Genomic DNA, 13,098 nt, shown 5'->3' on the forward strand with positions numbered 1-13,098 from the left:
ATTGATTTGGGGCCCTTTTTGCTCCCTTGCCAAATGACTGTGATCTAGTAAACACATCCACTCAACTACAAAATATACACCAATGTGTTTGCAAGTTGATGGTCTCCGAAATATTCCCTCCTTTCCCTGCTGTTTGCATAGTAGCACTTTCAGACCTTCTAAAACTAGTATCTCCTTGCTTTTCTGTACTGTTTATAGAGAAACATCTTCAGACAAAATGGAAGCAAGGCTTCCAATAATGTTATGGTAGCAGGAAAATTCAATGCCAAACCACGTTGAAACAAACATTAACCAGATCATGGAGTTACACCTATTTTCATCTTTGACATGGCACTGTGTAATCCCTCCCATAAACTGAAAGCCTTTTTCATAATTCATACTATTGAACCTGGCATCCATTCAACTCAATACTAAAGGGATCAGATAGCCTAAATTATGCCTCAGATTCTGTTGTTGTATACAGGCAACTTCACTGAGGTTAACACTACAACTTATGTCAAGTGGCATACAATTCAAGTAGGGTGTGTGTGATGGCAAGATTGGGCCCTGAATCACTGTAATTATACTCTCAAATAACTTCCTTCTTTCTAAAAAACCTTACTCTTTTTATTGACAATTGGGCCATAGAAGCTTAAAAATTTAAAAATAAACAAAAAAACCACCCCAATATTTTTACTGGACCATCTTCCAAATTTACCTATCAGAAAAATGACTCTAAAATAGTCTCTGTGTTTTTGTTTTCCTTTTAGTTCATCCAGCTGCTTTGCATTATAATGCCGCCACTTAAAGTCTCTGGCTGTGGATAAACTCCAAACAAAATGATACATATTTAGCATAAAGTTTGGCATAAAGTGAGGTTGATGCAGTGTGTTGGAATTGATTACTCAGTTTGATTAGCATTCTTTGAAGTACTTCATACTTATATGTCAAAAATTATGTGCATGTTTTACTCAGAAAGAGGGCTAGTTTGATGCTGTAGAATTTATCCAAATACATTTCTTATTACAACTAAGAAAGAATTTGATGTAAGAATATTAGAAAGATGAGAGTCACGGGAAAACAAGAAAATATATTGGTATTACATAGCAAAAATATTAGGACCCACTGCTGCATCTTATTAACATCAAAAAACTGCTTTGAGTTTTCTGCACTTTTTAAAGCTGTACAGCATCTCCTGTAAGAGTACCAGAATAATAAGGTTGGCAGCTCAGCATGTACTATATATTATTATGGAAGTGAAACAGAACATCTTCATGACATTTGCTGTTTAGTTTTTGATCAAGAATAGAACTCTGAAAACTGAAGTGAACAAAAAGTTTCCCTGCACCTTCAACAGAGGGTATGCTTGACTTAAACATAATAAAGCATGTATTACTGCCTCACCACTGCGGCTTTAGAAATATTTCATGTAATTCATGCTGTTAGTGTTAATTATGGCAATTAAGGTCAGAGTGATCTTATAAACAAAATCTGTATTAGCTGTAAGTTTTAATTATAGCTACTGTTCCTCAGTTGGGAGTAACTTTTAATTTAGAGAGCTACCACTCTAAATTACATGTCCTCTATTATTTTTCTGCTGAAAACTAGTGATAGCAGAGAGAGCCAAAGAGAATTGACAGTATTTATACCACAGAATGCTTCACACTTTGAAGATGCAAATTTACACTTTCTGATGTTGTACTTGTCATTCCAGATATGAGTTCTGGCTTGTTTATACAGCAGACTCCACAGTACAGTATCTAGGTACTTAAAAAGGGAATCCCAATAGAACACAACCCTTGATCATCTCTTAGGCATATAATTACCTACAGTCACAAAAAACCTAGCTGTATTTGAAGAGCTGTCAATTTCCACTTCAGCCTACTGCATGCAAGTGCCTCCTAGCATGAGTTGGACAGAGTGAATAATCAACTGTTAGAACCTCCTCTTCTCCACCAAAACTTTCTATATCCACCAAAACCAGCAACTCTATCAATTTCTGTTGCTAGAGAAAGATCACTTTTACAGTACACGACAACATATTCATGACTCTGCAGGTGGCTATTCACATCCCATCTTTGAGATCTGTTTCTTTCTTCATTGATATATTTTTGTTAACCTGCTTGGAGCTCCAGAGTCCCAGTCGGAAAATTTTGAGCATTGCTCTTGTTCACAGAAACAGCAGGAACTGCATCACCATAAGCCTGGGCTTGTTTGATGATGTACGTGAGAACTGCAAGGCAGGGACTAGAAAAATGCTAGATTTTAGGAAAGAGGTACAATTGGATTTATGCTAAAACAAATGCTGTAGGAATTTCTGGAACTATACTATACTTACTTTGGCAATATTTTTAACTGGTTTTCTCTAAGTTCCAATATCTGGAGTTTAGTTAATCTGTAACAGAAAGACATAACAAATTACTACATTATTCTGTATTTAATGACAAAAGCAATCTCTGAACTTACTTATATTACAGAATTAAAAGGAAAAAAAAAAACCTGTGAGTTTGAATTTTTTTTTCCTGTAACCTTAATTAAGGTGAATTTTTGTGCAAAATTTGCATGTTATTTTAAATTCATTGGCTGGAGTTTGATTTTGGTAAAACAACAAACAAACTAGATCCTACCTGCTTTTCTGTACCTGTTTGAACCCATTTGTTTTCCTTCTTCCCAAAGATTTCGGAACATTTCATTGAATTAATTATGGGTACATGTTATCATCATAATGAAAAGTATGCAGGAAGTAACAGAAAGGTAGGATCCCTTTGCATAATTAATGATGTTAAATTTCTGCTACTGGCAATGTATCAAACAGTTTAATACAAAATACACATAGGCTTCCATCTAATAGCTTTAAGTCCATCTTCAAGAAATTTCCTTCCAAGAATTTCTTTCTAGTCAGCTTCTGAATCCATTTTGGTGTTTCTGTTAGAAGGTGGTTTGACCTTTCCTCCAGTAAATCCTTGGTTGTAAGACAAAAAAATCTCTAAATCCCAACTCAACTGCTTAGCCAAGGTAAGGTCCAAGCAGTCTTGACATACAAGCAATGCACCATTCCCAGTGAATTTGTTTGTATCGGGACAGAAGTGACAAAGCTCCACTTGTTAAAAAAAAATATTAAGAAACTGATTTAGTTTAAATACAGATAGGATTGTAATGACAGGAGTCCTACATGTGACCCACTGACAACCCTCACACAACACAAAATAGGGCATCATTAAGGTTCCAGACTCAAAAACGAGCTTAGTGAATAGACCATTCTTTCCTGAAGGTGCTTAACTAGTGCGTGGTAAGGACAGAGACAAAAAACTAAATTTAAATTAACTGTTAAGAAAGAACTAAACTTCATGTAAAAATAGAAAGCTGAAAACAGTATTTATTTTTCCTCTAGACATTCACTCATTTTGGATGAGTTTGAAAGCAGCAGTCTGCTGTGCCCACAAATAACCTAAGAATGTAAGAGTCACCTTGAAAGAGAGGAGAGGTCAGCGCAGCCCAGCATTGCAAGCAGCACTCACCATCTGGTAGCAACTGGAGGAGTACCTCCTCCCTCCAACTTTTAAAAAAAAACCACAACCCCAACATCCTAACAGTGATGAAAGAATATCCCAATAAAAACCCCATTCATGGTAACAGCACTGCTGTTCCTCTAGAATATAACTGGGAAAGAACTCCTAGGCATCCTGGCCTACCTGCACCCGAAGATACTAATCTAGTATAAAACAGAAGTTTTTTAAGAGCCCTCAGACATTAATGAACATGTTGGGCTTTGATTTCTAAACCAAGCACTGCATTAGGCTTCAGCTGGTGTTTTGCTTTGATGACAGGGAAGACAGCTATACAGTTTGTAGTTTTTTCTTCACAACACATGCAAGCAGTCAAATTTCCATTGAATGAAGTGGCAGCAAATCTCCCTTCATATGCTGAACTATAAATATGTACACCCACACTTTGCTGACTTTAGCCAGAACTGACTGTACAACACTTGTAATAAGCTAAAGATTTCCTCTGGTGACAGAAATGCTCATAGCTTTGTCACTGTTTCCTGTTCTAATCTTTCCTCAGCTAGCCCTAAGAGACTGAAGATAAAAGTACTGAATTTCTTATGTAGAGAGTGTCACAGAAACTACTAGGAAAACATTCTCAATCTGTCCTGGCTGGGAGGCTGTGTCTAAACATGTAATTTTCTTCCAGTAATTCATGAGAAATACTCAACTGAAGAAGTTGTAATCTCTTCCATTATGACTTGAAGCGCTAATTCAAGCTTAAAATAATAATGCACACCAAATACTAGGTCTAGCTATTTTTTCAATTGCTGGTGTGATGTATCCAGCATCCATCCAAGCTGAGCATTCAAACTGCCATAAGGAACCTGAAGAAGGGGCATTTAATTTGGAAAAAGAGAACTAATTCACCTATATTAAAGGAAAAAAGGAGTTTATAGTGGCAGAATATATATTATCTGAGCCATTCTGTGGCAAAGATCTGTCCTACTTGTACAGAAATATTTAATTTCTGAACTTGAAAAACCCATCACCACAGAACTATCTGCACATCACCAATGCACAAAGCTCTAACAGGTATTATTCAGCAGGAAGCATACATTCTGTAATAGCTTAAAAATTTTTTCAGTATTGTTCTTTAATCATAACCATCTTAGCCTGCTTTTAAAATGCAGCACAACCTTTCAATAAAACAAAATCTCTACGTGAACTATTTTCCATGACAAGATCAATATCCTTCCTGAATCTGATTTCTTCAACAATATGACCTGAAAAAAATGTAAAAGATACAGCAGGTATACTTGAAACTTGCTATGCGACAAACAGCCATTCCTTGGAAATCTAAAAATATTGCATTGAGAGATGTTCCTTACTTTACACCTCCTCTGTGGTTTTCCTAAAATAGAATATTTTTTATTTTAAATTGTTACTAAAATGCAAAGGCAAGCAGAATAAAATGTATGCAGCTTGCAGGCTGCATTTACAAAAGTTTCTGCAAAACACATATATGCATATGTAACTAAATTTGATTATCACTGCACATTTATGCACAAAATATCCCAAAGTAAATACTACTAAAACCATCTACTACTACAGATACTACTGGCAAATTGTTGAGAAAGTAGATATAAAGCAAATTAATTGCAGTATCACAGTAAAGAGGCTCTGGAAGCAATATCCAATTATAGACAGCCTCCCCAGGCTTTTAGAATTACACTGAAGATAAAGCCTTGCTAATTTTAAACACCCATTAGTAAATAATGCCTCCCTTTTAAAGCCTTGTCTGAAAATGAGCAAGCAGTGAGTTTAATATGTTCTCCTTATATATTTGTGTATTTAAACGTAAGTATAAATTGTGTATTCAGACACAATAGATACAATTTTCTTAGGCAAGCATAATAATTCTCAGATACCTGTGCACTGGCATGAAGGCTAATGCCACAATCTGTGCCAATATCAATGCATTCAAATTTGAATTTGGGTATGGAGGAAAAAGCCCCACATTGCCACCTCAGAATTCCTAAGGAGTGGGTACATCATACCAAAAGTCTGGTGACTTTCAGTAAGTCTAACAGGCTGAACAAGAACAACATCATTGAAGGACAGCAAATAGACAATACTCATAAAAAAGGGAAAACAAGATGGCATAATCTTGACCTCACAATTATGAAAAGCTTCAGCACAAATTCTTACGATGAAAAATAAAGCATGGAGATAAATCCAACAAAACACTGCATGGATATACTAAAAGTGCTTTCCATTATAAAAAATGTCTTTCCTAAGTATCGGGCTGAGTGTTAGGTTAGCAGTGATAGAGGTGTTCGACGTCTCTTTCTAGGACTGTCACGTTCAATATTTTTTAATAGCAACTTTTGAGGATCAGCAAAATGTTTAATTTGGCTTATGCCACAGTCAATACAGTGATTTTAAGACACCATAGGATAAAAAACCAAACTGTACAGCCTTAAGGACTAAAAAAAATTAGAAAAAAGGACAAGATGCCATAGCACTAAGCCAAGTACTTAGGATTTCCTTGTAGGCATCAGCCATTTCTAGCTGAACTGTCCAATATATCAGTTAATCATGTAGGAAATTACACTAGGCAGCTGCAAAAAGGATGATTGGAACACAGGAGCATAACCACAGACATTTCCAAGAGCAACAGGAAGATAATCATGACACTGTACAAGCCATGAAGAGATCTCAATTCGAATTCTAAATATAGCTATAGATGTCATCATCCTCTGTCAAAAAGAAGATTAATTAAAACCGAAACCCATTCCAAGATATATTAATATAATCAGACACAAAGGAAAACCTACCACACCAGAAGGAAACAGAATTTTATTTAGTCTAATAAAATGAGGGATATGAGAACATTACAAATACAGCAGGTGAGAGAACGGGGGACAACACTCATGAGCAATGGCAGAAATTAAACTGTAGAAACAATGAACACTCAGAGAGAAAGAGATGTAAGAAATCAGGTTTCTGATAAACATAAATGTAAACATAAACATAACGGAACATAAAAACCTTGTTAGCTGTAATATGTATTGGCTTAGTTTTTAGGAGACATTATTATTGACAATACTTGCTAGTTAAGAGCAGACAACAGAACTCAGTTGCTTCATATTTTCCTAAATAATGTAAAGTAATAGCTATAAGGCCACATACAAAAAAAAGTAATGCACCAAACTGGAAGAAACTGAAGGCTTGTCATTTATGAGAGTAAACATTTCAAAAGCCTCTAGTAGAGTTTGGGGGTTTTTTGTTTACAAAAGATTTCCATGTTCTGAAGCAGAAGTTATAAGACACTGGACTAGAAAGTATTTATACCTAATTGTAAAACTGTGGGATGGCAGAGCAGTCTCATCACTTACAGAAGAGAAGTATTCCGTATCAAAGGGGTGTAAACCTTACTTTGAAATGGTATTTTAATGTTTCATTGCTTTCCAATTTATTTGATCTAAACTTTGTCCTTCTGTAGAACACTACGTATTCTATGCAACCCTGTTTCAGCAGGTAAACAACATACACGAATACTTCAAATTCATTCTCCTAGGTATACAACAGAATGCTGCAAGTCACTAGATTTTAACAAGGCATAACTTCTTCATAACAATCGAGAGAAACACTACAATGGAGAATTGGCTTTCAAGTTGTCTTCAGTAACTGATTTAGTAATTAATGACTTCACCATATCACTACCATTAAGCATTATAGAAGATGACAGTGACAAAGAAAAAATTATGAGAATTTTTAATGTGTATTATGCGTAAGATTAACTACTTAAACGATCAGCTGTATCAACCTGAAGTCTTCAAGTTCATCCATAGTGCCTGTTTTGACTATGAAAATTTTGCCATTTGGTATTAAAAAACAGAACAGAAAAAAACATAGACAATCATTAGAATTCCAACAAGATTATACGTATTACAGATATTCTTCAGTCTTAATGAGGGCTTTTGAAAGGCAAACTTTGTGCACCAGAAAAAAGAGTGACAATAATGCTTCTGCATTATGATGTTTTGATAGCTGAATGTGTAGCAGATCTGGAGCTCTTAATCATTCATCAGGGAATGACCGGTAACAGAGAAGAGCAAGCCAACACCTCTGGTCACAGATGACTAATAAACTAATGGTCACTAGTGGAGAGCACCCGTGCTTATGTTCCACTGCTTATCTCCTGATCTGCCTAACTACTGCAGTGTTATCTGGGGGCTGTGCTAATCTCTTGCAAATTGTGCTGACCCAAATATAACTATACAGCCTAAGGCAATGTTTTCACTCAGCATCATGATTGCTTAAGTAATGGATGTATTTTCTGAAAGAGATGCTTGCTGGACATGGGATGGGTCAGGAAAGTGACAATCTAGGAAAAGAGACCATAAAATAAGAATAGATGGGGGAAACGGCAGAAATGGCTAAAAGCAGAGTGATAAGGACAACATGACCTATGCTCATCTAGGAATTTTCCTTGTATGAATATTACCATTTCACTCTTGCTCCCAAGATTTAATCTATTTTACAGAGGAAGCAGATTAGTATTTATCTTGTACTAAAACTATGACATGTAACAGTTTTGCATAGTCAGCACACCATAAATATGCCAGGTTTTCCAGAAATATTCCTGACAATAAAGGACTTGAGAGTTACAGTTGTACATGAAGCAATTTGTGCATCCAGGACAGGCAGGACAAGTGGAATTACAGTTGTCATTATATGCTTCACTCCAATTACTATACAACAAGTAACAAAAATTTCAAAAACTGTAATCTTCCTTACTTACCAGACTAGTGTTGGAAAAGGAACAAGAATGTAAATGAGTTTTACACCCTTCATAAGCATTCTTTCTGTCCTTCAGAAGTCAAAATTAAAAGCTGCTGATACAGATTCAGGGCTTTATTTCCCTGTAACTATTGCAAATTCATAATGTACGCGTCTTCCCTTTCTTCAGTACCCACTTCGCTTCAGAACCAGAAGAAACTGCTCTGCAGAAACTTAAAGCTAAATGTATATATTAAGTGTCATGTTCAGCTTACCTTCCAAAATTGGCTGGCAGAAACTCAAGAAAAGCATCATTCAGGTACAGCTGTGTTAGGTTTAACAGTTGAGAAAAACCATCTGGCAGCCTATGTAGAAGTAAAATAACATAGTCCCTTAGTTTCAATTATATTCAGGGCATTAAGTCATATTTTCTTAAGCAACGGTATGGTACTGAAGTCTTACATATTGATAAAATTTAATTTAAGGGGGTGAATTTCTATAAAGTCACATTAGACAGTTGTTCTCACAAGATGAGTTTCAGAATTATTTTAAGTATTGAGAATAATGTCCACAGGCAAGTAAAACTATGAATAAATGTAGTCTTGCTACAAAATTATGATCTTCTGACATGTAATATGAAGAAGGCATTAATTAAAAACAAAAGGATAAATTTAAAAATACACAACTCCTTTTTTCCCCAGGAGAGATATGCTGTATCTCTGGCAGTGGAGATTTCTGGCAAATTAATTTTGTCACTATAGAAGAAATGCATATTAAACCAGAATTAATTTTTGTTATTAAGAAAACTCTGCACATTCCTCTACAGTCACAGAGAAGTGATGGATTTTAACAAGCTGACAAAGCTACACGGCATTATGAAGGATAGTCCACATAGCCTATTAACTTTGGCAAAGTACTTTAATGAGATACCTATACTGGATCAACAAGGCAGCAACAAGGTTAACAAATGTATTTCACAGGGAACTCTCCTCTTGTCTCCAGGGGCTGTCACATGTTTTGGGGCAAATTCAAGACTCAGTAGTATTTGCATGAAACATAAAAAAATTTTAAAACTTACTTTGAAATTGGATTTACGCTTGCCTCAACAACTGTCAAGACTTTACAGTTTTTTATATTTTCTGGAAACTCCTGTATGCCTGCAAGATACAGAAAGAGGTAGAAAAACAGCCTTTAATTTTTAGACTCTACCATATGCATAAAAATTATGCACGTAAAACCATTAGTAAAAACTTTGATTCATTTAGCAACTAGTGAACTATTTTTCTGATGTCACATTTTACATACAGCTTTCATTAAAAAAATACTCTTCTGCAACATCTTTTTTTTAACTATACTATTCCTAAAGCTTTTCATGTTTCAGGTTAGCAGGCAGCTTACCAAGCTACAAACACCCAGTACACTAAATTCCCACTGCTTATTGCCAAATACTGAAGTACTTGTGCTTTGGAATGTACTTAAGATGAGAACCTCTGTCCCAATATAATTTATTTTAAAAAAGGCAGCCACTTGGTAGCATGAAGATCCCAACAGGATCTGTTTATCAAATCCATGGCTTGTATAACATCCAGGTGAAACGGTAAGGTTTCAAATTTTTAAGTAGTTTTACAGCTTCAGAGAACTGAACAGATATCCACCCCAAAATGTGATGTATGCTTGCTGTTAGCTTCTAGATCATTTGAGAGGAGGACAAAAAATGCTCCAGGCACACTTATGTTTTAAAATTCAAACAATAAGCAACTTCCTTTTTTGCCAAGGTTATCTCTGAAAATGCCAGAGTGGAGCTGCATTCCACATATCTGCCAAACCTGTATTTGTCAGAAACTGATAAAGCAGGCCTTGAATATGATGTGTATCTATCTACCACATCAGAAAGAAATCAGTACTGAATCAACCATTACAAAAAACCTTGACCTCCATCTTTACTATATATACACTGTTAAAAAAATTAAAATAAAACCAATGCTATCACAACTGTAGTTACTGTTGCAACATCTTCTTACACCCTGGGACAGGTGTTTTTATTTTAAATATGTTTGTCCTAAATGCAATAACCATTCATACTGGTATCTTCCTACTTGGATTAAGATTTGCAAAAAAACCCAAGCCCTATCTGCTAGTAAATAAAGCTAGTTTAAAATTACTTTTCTTTTCCCACTTACCAAACCTTAGCTCTTTGTCTTTGAGCTAATGCATATATTTGTGTTTGTGAGTGCTTTATCAGGTATGTGGAAAGTGCAACTGAACTGAGGGACCAAGACTGGCAAGAAGGAACTATACTCTGTGAAAGCTTGTTTGTAAATTAGTGAGAGCACGAAACTTCATGCTGCATGAAACAACATTAACAGTACAGCTGTTAATGAGAGAAAGACAAGGGCAGCATCACACTCTCATTCACGCTGGCCGACAGAACTTAGTTATGTCTCTCCATATATCTGGCCTGAGAACATGTGGTAAAGCATCTACTGCCATGTAATATTTTTACTTACATAAGAAATTGCAGAATATTTGATGTTAGCTTAAAGCGTGCATTAACGTTTGTGCACTAACATATTTGTGCACTAACAAGACTGACCCAGTACATCAGGACTTAAGAGATGGCAGTAGACAAGAAAAGTAATGACAAAATACAAACTTTAAGCAATTGGTGATACTGAGTGATAAAGCCACTATGCAAACTTTTCCATAAATTCAACTAAAATAGTGACACCATTTCCTTCAAACTAGACTTTTAGGTCTTTCTTGACAGACAAACTTGTCATACTACCGCTGAAACTATTATTTTTGACTCATAGCAGGTATTGTGCCCTGTTACTGCAAGGTGAAAAACAAGAAAAAAACCATGACATTCAGTTAATCCAGGTGTTTAAATACATCTAAATTTCATGGACATCCTGGGAAATAACTTGCTAAACTCAGAAGCAGAAGGGACCAGGAAGTACAGAACCATCAGTGGTAATACAGGCCAACACTTCTGACACTTCTGGCTAAGTAACATGCATGTTCTTGCATATGCACAGGTATAAATAAGAATATAGCTTTTCATATATTTTAATATGTGTGTGTGTCTGTGTGCGCGCATGTTCTTATGTTTGAGTTCAGCCATGTGAAGTTTACTGGGTCTGTAAGTGGAGTCAAAGCAGAAGATGGCAATGGGATACTAATTTAATTAATTTAATTACTCAACACAAAATCAAACTAAAAAGGTTATATTTACAATGTTATAAAGTTTCATTTCTGTAAAGCAGTAATGTTATTTTCAAGTCCAAGAAAGGTTAGGAAACTACCAAAGACAGACTAGAACTGTACCTTATCTATTGCTGTCATATACTCTTACAAAGAGAAACACACTTCCAAGAAACTTAAATATACATGATCTCAATTTTAGTTGTAACAATAAACCGCTTTCAGCAAAAAGAATATCCATACATGGAAAGTATCTAACACGACGCAGTAACCTGAGCCTGTAGAAAGGAAGTTACAGATGATTTGTATGAAGTGACCTTTTGGTGTCCAAAAAATAAATCAAGACCTCTTTATTGCTAAGGATACAAATTTACCTTCTTAAAATAAGCATTTACATTAATCAGAGTAAACCACTGCTGAGCTCTTCCTTGGAGGCCGAGTCTTGTCTCAGACTCAATCTGTTCCCTTAGTTTTGCTGTTAGAATAACACTGAGAGATTCTCTAAGCTTAGTTTTTCTGAGAGATGGTCTCACTACTGGCCTTGAATGAAAGATTGCTCTAGTCCAACACATTATAAACCTTACGTATGTAATATTAATATTAGTTTCCACTCTCTGTGTCATGAACTCATGGAAGTAGAGACAGCTTAAACTTGTGATAACTACCTAAAAATCAAAACACATAGCACATCTGTGAGAGGGGAGGATATCAATGTAAGCTTACTCTCAAAAGAACAGCCAAATAAAATATTAGCTCTCCAAATACAGATGTGTTAAATCAGCATGCTTTTACACATAATCAGGGGACACGACAGTAGTCCCCTGTTTGACTATGCCTTGGGCAAGAGGCAGCAACTGTTTAAACAACAAATGAATAACAGAAATTCAACTGATATGAGAAACCTAACAATGAGGGAGCCTTAATTTTGCTTCTTCTTCAAACTAGAATCATTATGGTACATACCATCTTAACCAGCCTCACTCAGTACTTCAGTAGATGGCCATTTAGCCATCTTTCAAAACAGCACCATATTGAAAATGACAGCATGAAATATACTCTCTACCACATGATAGGAAGTTGCATTTACTAACTGGCTATATAACAATGTTGTGACCACTCCCTTTCCCTCAGCTATAATCCTCCTGCATGCTAGAAGCATGTACTTACTGTTGGATTAACGTTCTTTCATTTCTCCCACCAAGAAAAATTCAAAAAGCAAGTACAAAGAAGAATAAATAAGGCAGAGAGACATGAGAAAAAGAGATGAAGGAAGGAAAACAGGGTTGTAAAGAGCGCTTTGTAAGAGGAACTATTGCTTATTTTTCTGCTTTTCATCCATCCTCAGTGTTCTGAATCTTCTTTCCAATTAAGGAAGCTCAGCAAATTTTAAGAAATTCTGTAACCACATTTGTCTTCACTCATTTTTAATACAGTGCTAATTAATCCATTAGATAGCCAATCCTTCCACAAGCCTCTTATTAGCTGAGTACTACAAATTGAGATCCACACTTGTTTCTAAATCACATCTTTTGTTTGGGGTTTTTAGTGCTTTCTCTGTACATTGATACTCAAGATAATAGAAGACAGTGCAACAGATCACCTGGTCTGTTGCAGCCTTATTCCACTTTCATTGAAAAGCACT

At 35.6% G+C, this 13,098-nt stretch overlaps 1 protein-coding gene across 7 annotated transcripts in view; it reads right to left on the reverse strand.

Annotated features, from left to right (window-relative positions):
- Positions 1–13,098, reverse strand: part of ERBIN (erbb2 interacting protein) — a 116,314-nt gene that overhangs the window by 36,284 nt on the left and 66,932 nt on the right. For all 7 annotated transcript variants that reach the window (XM_058864922.1, XM_058864925.1, XM_058864920.1 and 4 more), the window contains exons 7-9: positions 9,331–9,409; positions 8,528–8,617; positions 2,318–2,374 (exon numbers count right to left, since the gene is read on the reverse strand). In XM_058864922.1, coding sequence (XP_058720905.1) covers positions 2,318–2,374; positions 8,528–8,617; positions 9,331–9,409 — 226 coding nt within the window. The remainder of the gene's footprint in view (positions 1–2,317; positions 2,375–8,527; positions 8,618–9,330; positions 9,410–13,098) is intronic.

This window comes from Poecile atricapillus, chromosome Z (genome assembly GCF_030490865.1).
Source record: "Poecile atricapillus isolate bPoeAtr1 chromosome Z, bPoeAtr1.hap1, whole genome shotgun sequence".
Taxonomy (NCBI): Eukaryota; Metazoa; Chordata; class Aves; order Passeriformes; family Paridae; genus Poecile; species Poecile atricapillus.